The sequence below is a fragment of the Nicotiana tabacum genome, chromosome 9 (genome assembly GCF_000715075.1).
Source record: "Nicotiana tabacum cultivar K326 chromosome 9, ASM71507v2, whole genome shotgun sequence".
NCBI lineage: Eukaryota > Viridiplantae > Streptophyta > Magnoliopsida > Solanales > Solanaceae > Nicotiana > Nicotiana tabacum.
This window is the reverse complement of record NC_134088.1, coordinates 24879902-24902861: the sequence shown is the minus strand read 5'-3', so window position 1 is coordinate 24902861 and position 22960 is coordinate 24879902. Positions and strand designations below refer to the sequence as shown.

The following is a 22960-nucleotide window of genomic DNA, read 5'->3' as shown; positions in this document are numbered from 1 at the left end:
GTAGCCCGTTTCCACCATTTTTCTGCTCACTTGTGCTTTACTGTTGTTTTATGACTTATCGGGGTAGTTGGTTTGGGTCCGGAAGGATTTCGAAATGAATTGAGACACTTAGTCTCGCAATTGAAAGCTTAAGTTAGAAAAGTTGACCGGATGTGGACTTATATGTAAATGACCTCGGATTCGAGTTTTGATGGTTTTGTTAGCTCCGTTGAGTAATTTTGGATGTAATAGCGTGTCCGGATTATGATTTGGAGGTCTGTAGTAGAATTAGGCTTGAAATGGCAAAAGTTATAATTTTGGAAGTTTGACCGGGGGTGGGCTTATTGATATCGGGGTCTCATTCCGATTCCGGAAGTTGGAGTAGGTTCGTAGTGTCATTTGTGACTTGTGTCCAAAATTTATGGTCAATTGGAGGTTTGATAGGTTTCGGCGTCGTTTGTAGAATTTGGAAGTTTCAAAGTTCATTAGGCTTGAATTGGGGTGTGATTCATGTTTTAGATGTTGTTTGAGGTAATTTGAAAGTCCTACTAAGTTCGTATGATATTTAAAGACATGTTGGTATATTTGGTTGAGGTCTCGGGAGCTTCGGGATGATTTCGGGTGGTTAACAGACTTGGAAGTAAGTTGAGAAGCAGTTGAAGTTCTGCTGGTGGTGGTGTACTCGCACTTGCGGAGTGGGCACCGCAGGTGCGAGCTCGCAGAAGCGAGAAAAGGGACCGAAAAAGCGGCCAAGAAGGATTTGGGCAGAGGCCGCAGATGCGGACGCGTTGGCATAAAAGCAGGAGGATGGGCGCAGGTGCGGGCTGGCGCGCAGGTGCGATGGAAATTTCCGCACCTGCGATTGCGCAGATGAGGTCCATGGTTCGCAGAAGTGGAGGCAGTTGGTTAAGTGAATTCCGCAGAAGTGGAGGTTTTGCCGCAGAAGCGGTTTCGCATGTGCAGATAAGTAGTCGCAGGTGCAAAAAGCCTGGGCAGAACCTATATAAGCGAAAGGTTCGAAATTTTCACCATTTCTAACATTTTGAGCTTGGATTTTGGAACTTTTTGAGAGGGGTTTTGACGAGATTCTTGAGGTAAGTTCCTGGTGTTCATTTTTATTCAATATATTTGGTTCCTCATTGATTTTCTCACATAGTTGGTGTGTTTTGAGGTGAAATTTGGGGGTTTGAGGCTAGGGATTTGGAGAGTTAATTTTGGGGATTTGAGTGGCGATTTGATGTCCAGTTTTGACAAATTTGGTATGGTTGGACTCGTGGTCGAATGGGCTTTTGGGTTTTGTGACTTTTGGTGGATTTTGAGACGTGGGCCCGAGGGCCGATTTTTGGCCAATTTCGGATTTTGACTTATAATTTTCTTGTGGCTAGATTCAGGGCATTTGGAGGCCGATTCACAAGGCAAGGGCATATTGGAGTAGAGTTTTGCTCGGATTGAGGTAAGTAACAGTTCTAAATCTGGTTACGAGGGTATAAAACCTCGGATTATGTATTATGTGATTGTTTTGGAGGTGACACACATCTTAGGTGACGGGCGTGTGTGCGTGTACCGTGGAAAATTGTGACTTGGTCCATTCCGTAGAACTGTAAAGTTGAATAACTTGTTGTCAGCTATATGCTCTCCATGTGTTATAGAAGTGTGACTGTAAATCATGCTAGAAATCATACTTAGGCTATGTGTTGGTGTTGTAGAGACCTACAAAGGTCGTGATACCTGCTGAATCTTCCTACTTATTGCTACTTGTACTTAGTCGTAGTCTTACTAGCATATTATATCTCAGTCTCTGTTATTCCTTGGTGATACATTATATCATTTCTATTTTGGGCTGATTTTCCTTGATTACTGAGAGCCCATGAGACTATAGAGGTTAATGACTGAGTGAGGCCGATGGCCTGTTTGTGAGGTATTTATATCATAGCATGTGAGTTTTCCGTGCGGATACAGATATTTATACTATAGCACGTGAGTTGTCCGTGCGAATTCTGATATAATATTGTAGCACGTGAGTTGTCCATGCGGATCCTGATATGATACTATGGCACGTGAGTTATCTGTGCGGATTATAGCGCTTGGGTTGTAGGAACCCCTTCGGATTCTGTACAACCCTAGTGAGCGCATGTACCTATTGAGTGCGAGTGTTGAGGACTGAGTGCCGAGTGATGAGCTATTGAGGAAGTCTGAGTGACTGTTGCCCTGAGAGGCTGTATTTGCTTTCATTGTTATTGCACCTAATTGCCATATATCACTGTTTGAACTTCTGGAAGATATTATATCTGATATTTACCTGAATTTGGCTTTTATAAACTGATTTGACTTAAATTGTTGGATTCAAAAGCATGCTTATTTTCCGTTGTTGAAACTATTGGAAATGAACTATAATTGTGTAGTTCGTCACTATCTTCAGCCCTTATTTAGTATTGTTACTTACTGAGTTTTGGTTGTACTCACACTACACCATGCATTTCATGTGCAGATTCAGGTGTTCCCGGTCATAGCGGGTGTTGATATTTGAGCAGATGATCCCGGAGACTATCGAGGTAGCTGCATGGCGTTCGCAGGCCTTGGCCCTCCTTCATTATCTTTATTTGCATTTCTGTTCTTATTCCTTAGACATTGTAGTATATTGTTCCTAGATACTCATGTTCTCGGTGACACTCCGATTTTGGGAGAGATTTGTATTACGCTGTGGATTTATTTCTGTTTTTAAAAGGTTTCATAAATATTAACTGCTTTCGTAAAATTTTCAAGCTTTTTATTGTGTTGAAATGGTTAAGTAGTGGCTTGCCTAGTTCCACGATAGGCGCCATCACGACGGTTGATTTTTGGATTGTGACACAAGTAAAGACATGAAATGGTAGCAAAAAAAGCTATCACACAAGACAACTTCAACATGTGCATTACTTAAGTATATGAAGACAAAATCACCAAAATCTGGTAAAAAAACTGGAGGTGTTTGAGCTTTAGTGCTTCTATTTTACTGGCTGAGAATAATGTAATAATCAATCGTTTGAACTATATGTTCATGGTGTAGTGTCAGATGTAAAATTATATTAACTAAGTTGTTGATGTAGTTTATTCGTGTTGTATTTCTCTTTAATGATTAATTATTTTAGGCATTTTTCTAAAATATGGTCTAATGCTATGTGTCATTTTTATCTTAATTATGGTTGTGCTTTATGAGACAATTCTAGTTGAATAAGTACTCACTTTGCAGTCAAATTGTAGAGTTGCCTTTCAAAAAAATTATCTTAATATTACAACAATAAGATTACACAAATAAGAAATCAAACGAGCAACAATTACATTCTCTAACACTAGATTACACAAATAAAGTTCAACACTATACAAAGCATCCAACCATTTGAATAGCAAACATACACATTGAAACAAATACTACGATCCACATCATCTTCAATTTTTTTCTCTTCTTCAATTCAGCCTCAAGTTCTATTTTATCATTCTTCAAGCCAAGATTTACAATCTTCGATTGGGCAGGGAATTCAGGATTGTTCCCCTCAAAAAATTCACAAGTAAATTATTCCATAATATTTGCATCCAAAAAAAATTCCTGGGTTAGCATTTGTCATTGAGGGTGCAGGCTGCCCACATCTGCAAAAGACATTCAACTTCATCTCTATACTGTATTGAGTTTAATAAATGAGTATTCTTACAACATAGGTAAGAAATGAAAGGAGAGTAACTAATTTACAAAAAGAAGAAACAAGAGAGGGAGAAAAAAAATTCAAATATTGAGATGAAGAAGACATGTGAAAAGATGAAGAAGAAAACTGAAAATTTGAAGAAGAAATGTAAGAATATAAAGAAAATAAAGAAAAAAATAAAAAGTTGAAAAAAGATAAGCCTAATTAGCTATTACACACGGGCAGGTGGATCCATTTTTATGGACATTTTCACATGTCACGCGCCTTTTTAAGAGTTATTTCATACATTTTGCAAATAAGCAATATTCTTTTTTATAATTAGAGGAACATAGTTCGGGGGAGAGTTTTGGGAACACCTAATAGCTTAAATAGGAAACAGACAAAAAGTTGATAGTTTAGGGGGATTTTGTGGTATTTACTCATTTTGTTATAAATTTAATGTATTACAAATCGGTAAAGGAAACCTCATATGTATAATAAGAAAATACCTTCATAACCAAGTAACCAACTTAGAGGGTGTTTGGATTGGCTTTTAAGCTAGTCAAATCAGCTTTTAAACTCTTTTTAGCTTTTTTCAGTGTTTGGCAAAATTAAAAAGTGCTTAAAATAAGTTTAAAACTGCTTAAAACAAGCCAAAAAGCAATAAGTTGGGCAACCCCAACTTGTTGTTTTTTGACTTAAAAGCTATTTCTGCTAAAAAGCCATATTTTTTAAGCCAATCCAAACGAGTTCTTAGTCCCAAAATAACTAACTTGTTTCCATTAAATTGCATAATGACTGGACATTCATAATTAATATTATTTACAATAATTTTGTAGTAATATTTCATTTTGAATGTAATTTACAAACATTAATGGGTATATAATCTTTATACTAGCAAATCAATAACATATGAGAACATGTAACAGTATGTAGTAAATAGTGATTAGTTAACAGAAAAGTCAGTTAAATAAGTTAATACAACATATTTAACTATATCGGTAATGTAATACATATTGTTAGTACTTAGTATATATAAATTAATTTTAAAATTGTTATAAAACAATAAAAGAAGAAGAAGAGTATTGCAGAAAAAAGTAAAGAGAGAGAATTCTTATTGATTTGGGATAAATTACAATGGAATAGAACACCTATATTTATAGGAAAAAAGTGGCTTAGCCACCAAGTAACAAACCCTAAGATCTCTCTAAAATATATACATTCACCTTAAATATAATTCTATTTATAACACTCCCCTTAAACGTCTATTCAATAGATAATGCACCTCGTTAAAACCTTAACTAAAATAAAACCTAGTGGGAAAAAAATCTAGTGAAGGAAAAAGAGTACACATATCTAACAATACGCCTTTTGGTTGTCTCATTATAAACCTTGCAAGGAAAATTCAGTGGGACAAAACCTTGTAAGAGACAAAGAGTACAATGCGTATTAACTCCCCCTGATGAGAGCATCAATTTACATCTTTAAGCCTTCACATCTCGATCTTGTGCATCATCTTCAAAAGATCGTTGGTAAAAATTTAATAAACAAATCAACCATATTAACTTGAATGAATATGTTGCACCTTGAAATCATCATTCTTAAGAGATATGTAATGTCTTCATAAAATGCCGTTGAATGGCCTTTCCAATATCTCCATAGAGATTCTCGCTATGTAACCATCTCATAGATGCATATTGTGTGATATACATAGCAGGTGAATGAGCCCATAATCATGTCATGACCTAAAAATCAACTAGTCGTGATGATACATAACCCAATCCGTCAGGTAAGCCAATTAGCAACCATCCAATTTAATAAGATTTATTAAGAAAAAAAATACAATTGAACTGTTATACAAGAATTCCCAAGGACTGGTAGTACAAATCATGAGTTTCTAAGACTTAGAGTTTACAAAGTTGGTATGAAATAATACATCATCTGTTCGAAATGTACATAAACAGATTTCTAATAATCTAAGGCTACCATGAACAAGAGGCAGCTACCACCGAACGCAAGTACATCTTCAAATTCAGCTCCCATAGAACACAACAACATCAACAGCCAACATCTGCACGCAAGGTGCAGAAGTGTAGTATGAGTACAACCGACCACATGTACTCAATAAGTAACAAACCTAACCTTAGGTTGAAAGTAGTGACAAGTTAGGACAAAGGTCGAGGTCCAACACCAATAGCCAACAACTATTCATAACAACATAATGAAAGTAATAAAAGTAATAACTCAGAGATGAAATACTCAGCTTGTTCACAGTTCCAGAAGAAAATAGGCCTGCTTTTCAAGTATATCGGTGAAAACCAAATCTTTTACCGAAAACGCCAAAAATGTGAGTAAGTTTGAAAACTGTGATTTTTCCCAAAGGCTTTCAACAAGTAAATGTTTCATATACAAAGGCATGAGGAAAATACATCTATATGCGTACATGTCAATGTATGCATGCCAACTGAAATACCATGCAGTGATAAAACCATATGCATACTCTCGGTGCATCAATGCACTCAGTCCTCCCAATCCCTCAGTCCCCATAGCCACTCAGTCTTCACAGTCACTCAGCACTCAAACTCGGCACTCGCACTCGGTAGGTACCTGCACTCACTGAGGGTATGTACAGACTCCGAAGGGGATCCTTCAGCCCAAGCGCTATAACAAGCCAACCATGGTATAAATCAGTAAAGCATGTTGTGGCGTGTAGCCCGCTCCCATCATAAATCAATAAAATATGATGCGGCGTGCATCCCGTTCCCATAAACATCCTCACCATCAGGCCCTCGGCCTCACTCAGTCATCAATCTCTCCAGTCTCTCGGGCTCTCAATGTCATGAAAAAGCAGCCCAAAAATAATGATGTGATGTATCAATAAATGGTAATAGAGACTGAGATATGATATGCATATGAATGCGTATGACTGAGTATGTAAATGCAAATGACCTCGGTGGGTCTCAACAAAATAAACATGTAGCCTAGATATGTTTTCTAACATGGATCACAGCTCAATAGCTCAAGTACTTAGAAATTTCATGGTTACAGGTGAGGTTATGTAACTTCACAATACCACATAAAATAGTGGAGTCACAATTCACATTGTGTACGCCCACACGGCTGTCACCTGGCATGTGTGTCACCTCAACACCAAACGCATAACACGTAATTCGGGGTTTCATACCCTCACTTACCTTGAACAAGCCGATTCCAATATCGAGCAAGCCAAACGATGCTCCAAACTATCATCCCACACGTACCGACCTTCGAATGGCTCGAAACTAGCCAAAAGCAACTCAAATACATCAAACAATGCCAAAGGAAACAAACATAATCGATAAAGGTTGAATCTTTAATCAACGCTCAAAAATCATCCCAAAAGTCCAACTTGGGCCTGCACCTCAGAACCCGACAAAACTCATAAAATCCGACAATCCATTTAATTACGAGTCCAACCATACTAGTTTCACTCAAATCTGACCTCGAATCGATGTTCAAAACCCAAGAATTCGCTCTATGAAACTTTAGTCACCCCTCCCCCCCAATTTCTCTTTTGAAATCATCAACCAAATGACAAAACTGAATATAGATTCATGAAATATAACCAAAAATGACTAGAGAACACTTACCCCATTTCATATAGTGAAAATCGCTTCAAAAATCATCTCAATCCGAGCTCCATAGCTCTAAATATGCAAAAATATTCGAAACCTTCGAAATAGAGTACTATATACACTGTTTCAGAGGTACCCTTCGCGATCGCGGTCACAAACCCTGCGATCGCGATTACAAAATTTTGCAGGATAATTTTTACCTTATGTGATCACGGCCATCTCCCCGCGATCGCGAAGAACAAACTTCCATTTAACCCTTCCCAACTCTTCTCAGACAGCCTATAGTTTATCAACCATAATGTTTTGTACAAAACTCCAAATGATAAACGATTTAATTTTCTGAAAACTAGACACAAAGGGCTACAACTTTTATTTTTAGATCATCTCTAGATTCCTTATAGATTACAAGATATAAGCTTCCAAAGTCGAGTGAGTGCATCAGAGATTTTCTTCTATCGATCGCGAGAAAACTTCTGCGATTGCGATTCACAACTCTATTTTCCTATTTTTCTCTTCGCTAACGCGACCAAATCCATGCGATCGCTATGTACACCCATGTAGCCAAAAACCATCAACTAAAAAATGGCCTAGAAATGGTCCGAAACCATCCCCCAAACTCATCCGAGCCCCTCGGAACCCTGTCCGAACATACCAACAAGTCCCAAAACATAACACAAACCTATTCGAGGCCTCAAATCACACATAACAACATCAAAATCATGAATCGCACCTCGATTCGAACTTGATGAACTTTGAACTTTTAATTTTCAAAACTCACGATGAAACGTATCAAATCAACCCGGAATGAACTCAAAATTTGCACACAAGTTTCAAATGACATATCGAACCTATTCCGACCCCCGGAACAATAATCCAAACCCGATAACATCGAAGTCAACTCTCGGTCAAACTTATAAACATTCCTAACCTTTAAATTTCTAACTTTCGTCAATTTGTACTGAACCTTCTAGAAACATGCAAATGCAAATCCGGACATACGCCCGAGTCCAAAATCACTATCCGGACCTAACGAAACCATCAAAACTCCAATCCGAGGTCAAATACTAAAAAATCAAACTTGGTCAACTCTTCCAACTTAAAGCTTAAACCATAAAATTCATTCTTCCAAATCGATTCTGAATAACCTGGATGCCAAAACTGACGATTTACATAAGTTACAATACATCATACTGACCTAATCATGACCGTAAACTACCGAGCGAAGTGCAAATGTTCAAAATGATTGGTCGGTTCGTTACAATTCACCTTTGATATTTCCAGCATTCATGGGATTTAATCCCAATTTTAGTTGATCTATTAATTGATAAGAACAAGCAACATAAGAGAATTCGTAAAGAACTTTCTAGTTCTTTAATATTTACGCATGTGAATTCTCTTTTATTTTTGCACAACATACTTAAATTTAATGGTTAAACTAGTTATGCCAATTGGATAAATTATCAATATTTATAAACTTCAGGTTTACACCATGACATGTGCAGTCATCAATAAACTCCAAGTTTATTATGATATAGATTTTTATATCAATAAACTTCTACTTTCTCCTTCAGGGTAGGGGTAAAGTTTTCGTATACACTACCCTTTTCAGACCCCATTAGTGAGATTTTACTGGGTTATTGTTGTTGTTGTTGTTGTTGTTTGTTGTTGTTTATTGTTTCATACTTTTATTTGTGTAGTACAGATTGGAGAATAAAGCACGTAGCTTTTCACATACATATTACCCCGCTACAAGTTATAATAGAAGATATTAAATATTTTCTTTATTTATAATCTCAATATAACCAACCGCTTTCGCGAATACTTTAGAAACTCAATAAGTTTCTTTGATGCTTACTACGACGCAATACCTTATTGATAATCAATTTTATTTCTCCAAAATAGTATAGTTTGCTCTTCTAGAGCTTTCGATTAATTTTGTACTACTACATATTCATCAACATCCATATGGTGAATATCTCTTTCAAGGAGAAAGTTATACCATTATGGTCATGGTCAAAATCATTATAGGCAAGATATGTTGCTTCTATTACTTTTGCCCTGTAATAATCACATTGCCATACTATTTTGGCATATAATAGGTACGTGACCAATGATTATTCATGTCATCATAATGCCATTATTTTTTAATTTTATCTCAAACCTCCTTCTAGAGGTGAGTATGGTATATTCACTACCACTAGTACGTTTATATTATTTCAAGAATGAATATGTATTCATAAATCATATGTTGTCACATTCACACCATGAATGGACCATAATCATCTATATGTTCTTTACAAAATCTCATGTCAAATTGATGACAAACATTACTTTCACATAGTAAAGAATTATTTTGAGAATCCTTATTATTCTCATTACCACAATGATGACGATTATAATTTCGTCTATTGACACGTCCACATCCATTGATACCTTCACGGTAATAATTTTATCATCTTTTAAACTTATTACATATTGCTACCATATTCACTTAAGGGAACGACAATGAAGCAAATTCAATGGGACGGGTTTCTACTTCTTGTGCTCACGATCATACATGACTTTGATCATGGCAAGACAAAAATTTTACCACTTCAGGTGTTTATAATTTCTTACAAACTCTGTTAGAGTTATATCAAAATTTGTTGTCTTTACTTGTATTTAAAATTAAATCATATAATTTCAAAAATTTAAAAGAGAAAAATAAGGTAAAATACTTACCTTAAATTTAGAATTTATTCATGAAGGAAGTTAATGGAACAATTGACAATCATTATGTTTAATATTATATACAAATTGAGCATCATGAGCATCATGCAAGTATCTCAAAGCCTGGCGACCAAAGAAGATGCCTCTACTCAGTTTGTTAGAGTCTCGTGCTGATAACGTGTTATAAAACAATAAAAGAAGAAGAGTATTGCAGAGAAGAGAAAAATAGAGAGAGAATTCTTATTGATTTTGGATGAATTACAATAGAATAACCACTAAGTAACAAATTCTAAGATATCTAAAATATAGACATTCACCTTAAATATAATTCTATTTATAACAAAAATAATAAACTAAAATTAATTAAACTGTTTAAAATTGATTAAAGCCTTTTGAGTTATAGAGGAGATCAAAGAAAATAAATTCTCTTGATTTCCTTTCCAAGAATAGAGTAAAGGAGATGTTAAAAGAAGGAAATAAAAAAGTAAACCAAACCAGATTAAGAACAAAGGCCCAAAAACTAAAGAGAAGCAATCCAACCAAGCAAAAAGTCTAGTCAATCTAAAACCCTAGCCGGAAATGGGCGATTCTTCCACCGCCGGCAACGGCGACTATCTGCCGCCGACAACTCCCAAACTTCCGATACCGGGAAAACGGAACATCCTCATCACAAGCGCTTTGCCATACGTCAACAACGTTCCTCACCTCGGAAACATCATCGGAAGTAATTAATCTCAGCAATTCAATCTTTAATTACCTCTCTTTGCTCTGTTTTTGATGTCTCATTTTATATTCAAATTATGTTCTTTTTTTGTTTATTGTAGGTGTGTTGAGTGCGGACGTGTTCGCGAGATACTGTAGGCTTCGGGATTACAATGCAGTATACATGTGTGGTACTGATGAATATGGCACGGCTACTGAGACTAAAGCTTTGGAAGAAAATTCTACTCCCAAGCAAATTTGTGACAAGTAATGCACCTTTCTTTTATATTAAATTCATCAATTTTTTCTTAGAATGTGCACTAAATAAATCAGTTAAGTGCATCGCAATCACAAACTAGTTGGGACTTGGGATTGGCTATAGGAGACCTTTATATACAATTCACTTTAATGGGGTCTATTTATTTCATTACTAAATCATTAATATATTCATACATATTTGATACTCCCTCCATACCATTTTATGTGATTCACTTTGATTGGACACTTAGTTTAAAGAAAGAAAGACTTTTAAAACTTGTAGTCTGAAACAAATCATAGATATTTCTGTGGCTATAAATCATCTTATTATGGTTAAAATCGAAAGCTTAAAGTTAAATTATTTCTAAATATAAAAAAAATATCATTCTTTATTGGAGACGAAAATGGAAAATGCAGCACATAAATTGGAATAAGAGGGAGTATTAAAGATGCATTTTTTTGTTTGTTTGGTAGATAAGATACAAATTTAAGTTTCTTATTTGGAATTTGTGATAGTTTTCTTATGCTAAAATTTTAATTTTTCATTCTTAATAATTGATATACTCATCCATTACATTTTCTTAACCGTTAGTATAGTTGTTTGCCAGCTATAAATTGTTTGACACCTCCTTTTAAAAGACAGAGCCATGCGTCTACACTGTGTTGCTGCTTAAGTGAGGCTAAGTGTCCATGTTGTGCTACACTAGAGTTTAGAGTTTAAACACATCTCCCGCGTGCCTTTAACAACACTCGAATCATGTGTCGTGTTGGAACATATAAGAGAGGTCCAAGAAAGCAGTTAAAAACTCAAAACTAGCATCATGGATTCAAGTCATTCTTGATATCTCTTTTCGTAGAATAAAACTTTTGACATATCTTGGACTTGAACTCTATCACTGGAGCATAATTATACTCTTGGGTAATAGCAGGTGAGATCAATCATCAATGTCGTAACTTGGAGAAGTGAAGAATAGACAATATAGACATTCCAGAGCCGTGAGAGACTTTTCAAAGTTCATACATAATTATTAGATCCTCCTTTACATGGAGGAAGTCACACACTTTAAAGTGGACAACTAAAGGACAAGATTAGTTCTCAACTAATGGGATGATGATTTCTGGTTTATCAGGCAAATCTCCCTCCCTAGGGCGGTGTCAAACCATAACCCCTATTCTAAGTTGCGGATAGTGGTATAAGAAATCACCATATTCTCAAGAACTGAAGGTCTTTGAGAATGCTTAAGTGGTGGTGGGACTCATTTGTAGTCATGGGAAGGCATGATTATATCTTAGCATAGAAGTAAAGTTGTTGAGATAGAATTTAAAAAAGTGGGATTTGAACACTTGAAGGTGCTTCGAGAAGAAGAAGGATCTAATTTTGGAGAATTTTGCAGTGGGCAGCCAATGCAAGAGGAAAGGTCTCTATCTCTGACTAATTAAGGTTGGATATTGTCACAATCCAATCTGGGCCTTGACCGACGATCAGATGGTAGGGCACCAAAGCAAGCACTGGAATTCTACAGAAATGTAGAAATATAGACAGAGTTTTCTCTATTTCTAGGACTATCCATATTTTCTTATCTCGTCTAAGTTACATACCACAAGTCCGCAACAACACTTATGAAAAGTAATACTTCTCTCAATTTGTTTGACAAGATTGACTAGATGCATAGTTGAAAAAGTAGGACCTTTTGACATAAACTTATGCATATCATTATAAAAGTGGGAATCCCAAAACTAAAAAGTTAAAAGACCTAAATACTCTTCTAAATAATTATTTATTAGAAAGAAGAAACTAATCTTATTTGAAGTGTCTTTTTTAAAAGATTGTGTCCATCTGTTTTTGAAGTTTGGTCTTACCGTTGGATGTTTTTGAAAGTGTCATCTATATGAAGGCAATCATGACAAGATCTTAGCCATTCTTCCTATTGATTCTACCAATTTCTTATTCGTTTTTTTACCAACGTTGAATGTATATAGTATATTGTTACTCCTCTCTCTTTTATATTCTGCTCCATCTTCCAAAAATTTCTAATTCTATTAGGTTGAGTTTTGGTATTAGAAAAAGTCAACTTTAATTTCTTGAGTAGGCATTGTATCTCAGGAATAGAATTTTGTTAAACCATTAGCGGTTATTATAACGGTGACTGAAGTGGAATATAATACTACTAAAGAAACGTCACTTTCTCCTCAAAATTATACTTTGATTGTTCATCTTTGTAGGTTCAAACGATATCCAATCATTTTGATCTCGACAAACAAGTCGACGACCCACATTGATCATTCATAAAAACTTATGTTATTCTTTCTTGTATGATTATTTACTCGAACATTGCTTTAATAATGTAGATATTAATTTAAAAAGTGTACTACAAGACTCGGGATATACATGTAAAGCACGTGCCGAGAAACTAGTATGTATAAACTACCAAATTCCTTCCGCTATGGTTCAAATGAATCATACCTTATCACAAAAACAAAGAGAGAAAAAAACTAAGGTCTACATAACTCATGCCAACCTCTAGAAAACATCTCATTAAGGGCAAAGTGAGACGTTAAATATTACTTCCTTCACCCCAAATTTATGTGATGTAGTTTAAATTTGAAAGTCAAACTCCTTAATGTTGACTTCAAATTCAGACATAGAATATTTAACTTTTCTGAAATAAAATTTATATATTTGAAAACTACAAAAAAGTACTACAAGTCACAATAATTAACAATTCAAAATATTTAAAAGGCATATAAAAGAATCGCGGTCAAAGAAAAACGTGTTTAACTCTTGAAATCCTAATTGCATCACATAAATTGGGACATAGGAGTAGGAGTTTCTAAACACAAAAAGGTGTCAATTTTTTTTGGGACGTACAAACAAAGTGATGGTGCCAAACAAATTGGGATAAAGGGAGTAGTATCCATTACTAACCAATCATATGTAACACAAAAAGGTGTCAATTTTTTTTGGGACGTACAAACAAAGTGATGGTGCCAAACAAATTGGGATAAAGGGGGTAATATCCATTACTAACCAAACATATGTAACACAAAATTACTGACGTCATCACAAGTTCACAACCTTGAACTACAAGAAAATCTAAATAAACTTATAAATATCACGTCAACTGAAATACTCGTGATACTGATTAATGAAGCAACACTGTGAGTTTTAAATGAATGGCAATGACAAATGATAAAGACTCCATGTACATGAACAAAATGCGGGCTCACCATTGCTGTCTCTTTCAATAGCTCTTACTAATAAGGTCCTCATCAGCTTGGGCAGTTGTCTCTGTGAAACAAGAGCTAAAGAGTTCGCTGTCTCAAAATGATAGTAGTAATAGACTAATAGTAATAACAATGATAATAATAATAATTATTATTATTATTTTTGCATGCTTCTCCCTAAGTCCTTGCAAAATTGATCCTTTCACCTTTTTTTTTTTGGTATAGACGGTTACAAATTGTTGGGACTTTATTTTTCAGTATTGGAGCTAAGCATGCATTGCTTTGTTCACAAGTCCTTTCTTCGTTTTCTTGGTTTTGCAGATACCATGCAATTCATAGAGATGTTTATAAATGGTTTGATATAAGCTTCGATCAATTTGGACGCACGTCTACTCCACAACAGACGGAAGTTTGTCAGGCGATCTTTAACAAGCTTTGGGAGAATAATTGGCTCTCTGAGAACACTATGCAGCAGGTATATAATTCTTAATAAGTATATCTTCTGGTAGATGCTTGGTTCTGTGCTGCTATTGCCAGGCCTTAAGCTCTTTGGCTTCAAATATCTCATAGATTGAAGTAGCCCGAAACTCAGTTGATGCGTCAAATTTGACATATTTATTACTGAAGCTAAGTTTATTTCACAGCCGTACTGTGACACATGCAAAAAGTTTTTGGCGGACCGGCTTGTAGAGGGTAACTGCCCAACACCAGGTTGCAACTATGATTCTGCACGTGGAGATCAATGTGAGAAGTGTGGGAAACTCTTAAATCCCACTGAACTGAAGGATCCAAGATGCAAGGTTTTATTCTCCTCTTTTTCCAGATGCGTATTTCTTAATATAGTATAGTTAAAGTACTTCTTGTCATCTGGTTATTGAAGAAAGTACTTCTCATCATCTAGTTTCTTTGAAAAAATGAGCATTTTTTGGCTAGAAACTTGACTTATTTTTGTCCCTTCGGGCACATCCGATGGAATTTGAATGAGACTTGACTTAAACAACCTTTTATTTGGAAATTTTAAAATACCAAGAACTTCAAGGACATAAAGCATGCCGGATTAACAATACAAGAATGTGGTAATGATTTTACTTACTACTGAAGTCTTAGCTTGCTTACTCTACAGGTCTGTCGTAACACCCCTTGCATCCGAGATACAGACCATTTGTTCCTTGAGCTCCCTTTGCTAAAGGATAAATTAGAAACTTACGTCAACAACATGTCAGTGGCTGGAGGATGGAGTCAGAATGCTGTCCACACAACAAATGCCTGGCTTAGAGAAGGACTAAAGCAAAGGTGTATAACTAGAGATTTGAAATGGGGGGTTCCAGTTCCACATGAAAAATACAAGGAGAAGGTTGATTGAGTTCTTTCTGAATATATAACACTTGGTTGTAACTTGTACCTTTACTGATAATTACTCCACTTGCTGTTATCAATTCATGTGTTGGTATAAGTCGAAGCAGCAATTTTTTTTTTTCTGTTCAATTCCATTTAGATTTTCTTAACAACATTATTTATTGATCTATTGGTAATTAGGTTTTCTACGTGTGGTTCGACGCTCCTATTGGATATGTATCAATAACATCATGCTATACAACAGAGTGGGAGAAGTGGTGGAAGAATCCAGAGAATGTGGAGCTCTATCAGTTTATGGGCAAAGATAATGTGCCTTTTCACACTGTAAGTTCTTGAAAATCCATAAAAGTCTTGATCAAAAAGATAAACTCCATAAAAGTATCATCATCTCTTTGGTGGTAAAAACGAGGTTGATACGACAAAGTCAGGTTACTGTACTTGGAATGAAGGATAATGGAGACAAATTGAATATACTGAGATAGTGGTTTCCTTGATAATTGTTTACTACTCTTGTAATAGACTTGGGGCTATTTTTCGTAATGGCTTGGGATTTACATATTTAATTCCCTCTTTAGTAGAGGGTGCGAAAGTTTACATAGGAATATAGGATACAGAAAAAAGAAGAAAGAAGAAAGAAGAAAGAAATTGACCACATATGAGAACTTTGTTTTGAATCTTTTTCCTTCTATTTTTGTTTAATCTTAATCGGTCAAGAGCTTCTGCAGGAAGATTCAATCATCAGTTCTTCTATAATTAGAAATAATAAAATTGAAGCAGTGTTATTAATATAGGATATTTGTTAACATATAAGTCATTCTTCCGTTTTGTCAAGGTTCCAAATCTGATATTTAAACAGACTAGGGTAGAGATCATAATGGATAAAGAGAACTCATATAGCTGAGCCCAACTAATCTGAGATTGAACTACAGTTGAATGATTGACTTGGAGAAATATGCTTAGGGAGTTCCAATGCCATGAATTTTCCGGCTCCGTTGCTATGTAGGATAAGCTTAACCGTAGTGATATTATTTCTGTTAGTGGCTATTACATGTAAGAAAGTAAATTTTGTATTTTCCAGGTGATTTTCCCATCTACGCTACTTGGAACTGGTGAAAACTGGACTCTTATGAAGACTATCAGTGTAACAGAATACTTGAACTATGAAGCAGGTTAGTTGGAAATAAGGCCGTGGAAATTGTCCATATGTTCTTGCTGCTTGGAACTTCATATACTGGAAACACCAGTTCATACTGCAGAGTTAGTGCTTTTCTCATTTGATTTTTTGTTCGTGTCTCTTTGTTGTCATAATCAGGCAAGTTCTCGAAGAGTAAGGGCATAGGAGTATTCGGTAATGATGCAAAAGATACAAACATTCCTGTAGAAGTATGGAGATATTACTTGCTGACAAACAGGCCAGAGGTGGGTTCTTGGTGGTTGTAACTTCTGTTGCCTGATAATTCCCTATTCTATAATGCTCTTTTATACAGGCATGATTACTAATGGATTTCAGTTATCTAGGTGTCGGACACTTTGTTTAGCTGGGCAGATTTACAAGCAAAGTTAAACAGCGAGTTGCTAAGCAACTTAGGCAATTTCGTCAATAGAGTCCTAAGTTTCATTGCAAAAGATCTGGGTATGTCAGCTAAATGTGTTGTATGATATATTTACATAGTCTCCCCCTCTTGATATGCTTTTGCTCTTGTCAGCTAGTTTCGTGTCTGTTTTATCTTAATTCTTGAAACATTTTGACTATACCAAGCTTTGGCAGCTTATTTTGCGTGTGTTCATTTTCCTACAGTAAGTCTGGTTTATGTATCAGATGACATGGTTTATTATGCTGTTTCGTGCTTTTGTGTTACTGGTATTGTCTACTTGACTGCTTGTGGTTGATTTGATGAAATTATTGTTTCTTCTTCCTGTGAATCACAACAAAAAATCTACTTGCCACCTTGGATTGTAATGCTGGTATATCATCGAGAAGAGAAAACAGAGAGGAAATATTTCTTGTTCTTCCCTAGAAAGATAAAGAAAGATAAAAGGGGGGAAATTTCTTGGCTGAAAGTTGCTTCTGATTTGGATAACTGCCTTGATTCCTTAATGTTTGCTTTAAAAGTATCTTGCTACTGGTCACTGATCGAAAAAAAATCTTGTTACCGGTATATTCATAAAGAGAAAAAGGGAAGATTCTTATTTCTGCTAGAAAGATAAAATCGGACAACTTCTTGACTGAAATTTGTTGTTTGTTCTGGTTTTGGAGTGTTAACTGGAAATAATCTAGTCCGTTTTCTTACAGAAATCTAACAGATATTTATGAAAATGTGCTCATACAGTTTCAGGTTATGGTTCCATAATTCCCAATCCTGAAGGAGCTGAATCACACCCTTTAACTAAGGCCTTGGGTGAAAAAGTTGGAAATTATGTGGAGCAATATATAGAAGCTATGGAGAAGGTAACTACACTGCTTTAACGGGGTCTTTCCAGTTCTAATGGAATAGAACTCATTTCAATTTTTTTCCTTACATGTGTTTTGTATGACTTTACTATCTCAAAAATAGGGCAATATGAAAGAAAAAGGTTCATATAGATGATACTAATTCTTTTGGATTGAGGCTTAGTCATGTCAGTACATTCCTGTAGGTTGAATGTTTGCTAGGAGTCGTTCTAATTTGCGCCCAAAGGTATAGCCTAGTGGTCAATGAAGGGAAAGGAGAACCATGAGATGTCAGGTTCAAATCTCAGGAGACACAACAAAACTAGGTGATTCCTTTCCATCTGCCTAAGCTTGGGCGAGCAGAGTTACCTGGTGTCTGTGCTGGTTAGAGGTAGTAGGTACCTGGTGGAACAATCGAGGTGCGCAAGCTGGCCGGACACCACTGTCATTAATAAAAGTAGTCTCTCGTTAAAGATTTGTATACCCAATAGTGTCAAGAGAACCAAAATTATTGGGCATTGGATTGGGATAGGTCTAAACGTAGTGACATGGATATTGAGGATTCATATAGCTGGCCAGTCACCAGCTTGAGGTTGAGACTTAGTAGTAGTAGTTGTATCTTACATGTGTTTTATATCTCGATTGGGTTCTTCTTTCCTTTCTATGTTCTGAATAACCCTTATACACTGCAATTCTTTTAGGTTAAATTGAAGCAAGGCTTGAAGATTGCTATGTCTATTTCTGGAGAAGGAAACGGTTATTTGCAAGTAAGCCTGTCAAATACTTCCCAACTGTCTGTTTTTTATTTATTAGTTGCCCGTGCCATTGTATTTTTCTCTTTTGAATTAGAACCTGCTTTTGAATTTCAGTAATGGCTGTTAGCCTCATGGTTGCTTTAATCTCCTAAATTTAGACTTATCATACTTCTTTCTGTAGGAGAGCCAGTTCTGGAAACTTTACAAGGAAGATAAGCCATCGTGTTCCATAGTGATGAGCACTGCTGCTGGCCTAGTGTATCTTCTTGCATGTCTTTTAGAGCCATTTATACCATCCTTTTCACGTGAGGTATCAACTCTGTTACCATCATTGCAGCATTTAACTGTGTCTAAGTTCTGTACTGTGGCTGAGGTTCTGTCTGTGCTCATGTTTGATGCTTTTTTGTCTTCCTGTGGTTAAGGTTCTCTCTTTGCTCAATGGTTTGATGCTCTTACGCCTTTGATTGACAGGTGCTTAAGCAGCTGAACTTTCCTCCTGAAACACAAGTTTCACTGGCTGATGAAAGAGGTGACGTTGAAAAAAGCAAACGACCATGGCATATTCTACCTGCAGGACACAAAATTGGAATACCAGCACCATTGTTCAAGGAGCTGGTAATGCATAGCAGTATCTTGTTCTTTACTGCATGTCTTATTCATTCTTTCATTTTTGTCTAAGATTGAACATGCTTATATGCAGAAAGATGAAGAAGTTGAATTTTACAGAGAGAAGTTTGCCGGAAGTCAAGCAGATAGGAATTTGAAGGCAGAAGCCGAGGCAAAGAAGATCACTGATCAATTGAACAAAGCAAAAATCTCTGGTGACTTATGTTTACTTTTCTTTTCGCCCTCATCTGATAAGTAAGAATTCAATTGCAATAAAAGAAATTTTCAATTATGACAGAACCACACCCAATAGGGGCAGGAGAAAGTGTGTTTACACAACTAGTGTATCTGATCCTCAGCGCAAATGAAATTTCTGATTACAATTTTTTTTACTTTCATTAATAGTTATAATAGAAATGGGGAAAAAAAACATTCAGAGATGGACGGGAAAGTGTTCAGTTGTTCACCTTACTTTTTATATGTTGTTTTGTTCGGTGGATCTTGCGGGCATATCTTCAATTGGAAATGCCTTTTTGTCCTCAGAGGACCTTATTTGGTACTTTTTCTTGTAAGAGATATTACCTATATGTTTTCTCTGTCAGTATGTAGTATGCTACTAGCTGTTTTCCTTTCTCCTGAGTTTGGAGATTTTGAATATCTGCATTCAGCAAAAAATGCAGTGACTTTGTATCAGTCTCCCAGGTTTTACAAATAAAATATTTAGTTGGGGAATTTCGGGCATTCTTGATATGTCTGATATGCTGTAGCTGCACCTTCTGGACGCTCTTCTTCTGTAGGTCTATTCTGGATAGTCTCCTGATATCATAAAACCAGAATCAGTTGACATGCATCACCACCTCTCTTAATCATGCCATTGTTTAATTGATGCCAGACCTCTCAAACACATTAATCAATCAGCTATGCCTCAACCCTAAATTAATCGGGGTCGGCTATGTGAATCATTTATATCCATTCCGCTCTTTCGAATAGTAACACATATCTTCTGATTATATATGGTAACTCCTAAATAATTTATATCTAATACTGATATCTTATCATATTCTTGTTAAAGAGCTTCCTTTTCTTGTGTGTGGGTGGGTGGGTGGGGGGTGGGGGGGTTCTTTATCCAATGGTTTATGGCTGTATGCTAGAATAATTCTTACCAAATCGTTACATGGACTGCTGGTCACATCGAATTTTGCTTATTCTATCAGATGCTAATAAGAAGAAAGAGCGTGCTACAAAACCTTCTGTAGCCAAATCTAAGGGGTCAGCCTCTGTTGAAGCAGAAATTTCGATTAGCAGACTCGATATTCGTGTTGGTCTCATTACAAGAGCACAGAAACATCCCGATGCTGATTCATTGTATGTTGAAGAGATTGATGTCGGTGAAGCTCAGCCCAGAACTGTTGTTAGTGGCCTTGTAAATTATATTCCTCTGGAGGAGATGCAGGTTTGCATTCTTCACTTTCTCTATGTGTTGATTATAAATTGTTAGCTAGCAAAAATTTTCACAATGATATCTTTCTAACAGAATCGGAAGGTTTGTGTTCTATGCAACCTAAAACCAGCAAGCATGAGGGGCATAAAATCCCAGGCAATGGTTCTTGCTGCTTCTAGTAGTGATCACACTAGGGTAAGTGACGGCCTATTGCTTTTATTCCATTTATCTACAGATTGCTTATATGCCTTGCCAGGAGGATACATAAAAAGGAGAGAATTTTTACAGCATAATTCAGGAAAACAAGAAATGGTTCTTCCATTTTTCTTGTTGTCCCAATTGCACGGACTTCCTTGATCATCACCACTCTGTTGATAGTAAATAGGATCAATTCAGGATACCTGCCTAACAATACACAGAGAGCTCGCTCTGATTGAGATGCCAAATAAGAAAAGACATGTAGAGTGTGGAAATTTGGGTCAAAAGGAGGTTTGCATATTCCCTCCATAAAGGAGTATTCAGTGTTAATGTAGACCAAACACTGTCGACTTTTTGGATGAAGTAGCTACAGTTAAATATTCTATGTGCAATTTGGCAAATTTTGATGCACAAAATACTGAAGCATGTGCCAAGTTTTTCATATAGATGACACGGAAAATTTGTTGAGGTATGCCATTGTACAAGACCATCTAAATAGAATGTCTAAGGTAGATGTAGCTTCTTCCGCTGCGTTATTTTTGGTGAGAACCATGAGGTCTCAGGTTCAATCCCAGCGAAGGCAAAAAGCACTAGATGTTTTCTTCCTAATAAAGCTTTGGTGGATACCTGTGTTGGTGGGATGTTGCAGGCATCCAGTGGAATAGTCGAGGTGCGCACATACTGGTCCGGACATCATCGTCATAAAGAAGGAAGATGTAGCTTCTTTCAATGCGATATTTTTGCACAAATGGCAATACTACCAACTTACATGTAATTTACATGTGGCCACTACCAGTCAATTTACTGTATAACTGACGTATGTTTATGTATAAGGGCAGCCCGGTGCACTAAGCTCCCGCTATGCGCAGGGTCTGGGGAAGGGCCGGACCACAAGGGTCTATTGTATGCAGCCTTACTCTGCATTTCTAATGCATGAGGCTGTTTCCACGGCTTGAACCCGTGACCTCCTGGTCACATGGCAACAACTTTACCAGTTACGCCAAGGCTCCCCTTCCAATATTTATGTATGTATTTCAAAAATTTCTGCCAGTATAATCATTACTAGAAAGGGAAATTGACCACTTAGTTACTCTTGGAGATTTTTTCCCTATATTTTTGCTGGAGCACACTTAATGACTTTTTAACACAGATAAGATGGTTGAAATGAGAAAAGAAAACAAAAGCTAAAAGGCAGAAAAGAGGAAAAGTTGGAAAGTTAACTTATGCAGTATGATGATGGTTGCATGTCAGGTTGAACTAGTTGAGCCACCTAAAGATGCTGCCATTGGTGAAAGAGTAACTTTCCCCGGGTTTGATGGCACTCCCGATGATGTCTTGAACCCTAAGAAGAAGGTTTGGGAAACTCTTCTGGTGGACCTGCACTCAAATAAGGAGTTGGTCGCTTGCTATAAAGATTTGCCATTCACCACTTCAGCTGGTGTTTGCAAAGTTGCATCCATTTCTGAAGGATCAATTAGGTAATTTATTTGGCTGATCTTCTAGAAGAGGAATTCAAGATTTTGCTTTATAATTTCTTTCACATTTTTTCGTCTTTCCTTCATAACGATAAACAATCAAATTTTCCCTTGTGATTGACTAGAGTATTGTTAAAAGGAAATGAGTATTGAATGTACTTCTTGAATCTTGCTATGTATCTGATTTTCTGTATAATTACATAAGTTGCACAATTTAAATTAACTCATCAGCCGCGGTACTTCAGTATTCAGTTAGAAAAGGTATTATCTGAAACCTAAGAGAATCTTTAAAACTTTAGTTTGCCATTCTATACTTGGCTGCTTGGTTAATGTCTCTGAGAATAGTCCCTCGGGTTCCTGTTTTATATGTAGGAAAGAGATTGTTGGTATGTTGGTGTATTATCGGGTCTGCCTGTTGTAAAATTTCTTATGAAAAAAATTAACAAACACCAAAGCTGTATTGCCCGACCCTTTGATGGCGCTGTGTATTGTTTTTTTAAGGATAATCTTGCTTGTAAATCTCTTACCCTTGTGTAGATATAACAGAAGCATTTC

The 22960-nt window shown here is 36.2% G+C and overlaps 1 protein-coding gene across 1 annotated transcript; it reads left to right on the top strand.

Moving 5' to 3' along the window:
* The first annotated feature begins 10411 nt into the window (after positions 1 to 10411).
* On the top strand, positions 10412 to 22628 carry LOC107807152 (methionine--tRNA ligase, cytoplasmic). The gene is made up of 17 exons (XM_075221536.1): positions 10412 to 10682; positions 10783 to 10927; positions 14465 to 14618; positions 14788 to 14943; positions 15267 to 15497; positions 15680 to 15823; positions 16578 to 16668; positions 16812 to 16918; positions 17018 to 17132; positions 17830 to 17948; positions 18632 to 18697; positions 18867 to 18995; positions 19157 to 19300; positions 19386 to 19506; positions 20506 to 20744; positions 20826 to 20927; positions 22182 to 22628. Exons 1-17 carry the CDS (start codon positions 10538 to 10540, stop codon positions 22410 to 22412), a joined length of 2439 nt encoding a protein of 812 aa, XP_075077637.1. The 5' UTR covers positions 10412 to 10537; the 3' UTR covers positions 22413 to 22628.
* Positions 22629 to 22960: the final 332 nt, after the last annotated feature.

What these genes read in the sequence shown, in the direction of transcription:
- LOC107807152 (XM_075221536.1), top strand. Translation starts at nt 10,538, where the DNA reads ATGGGCGATTCTTCCACCGCCGGCAACGGCGACTATCTGCCGCCGACA. An exon ending in TGAAGGATCCAAGATGCAAG is followed by an intron (nt 14,944 to 15,266) that starts GTTTTATTCTCC and finishes CTTACTCTACAG; the next exon opens with GTCTGTCGTAACACCCCTTG. An exon ending in TACCATCCTTTTCACGTGAG is followed by an intron (nt 18,996 to 19,156) that starts GTATCAACTCTG and finishes TTTGATTGACAG; the next exon opens with GTGCTTAAGCAGCTGAACTT.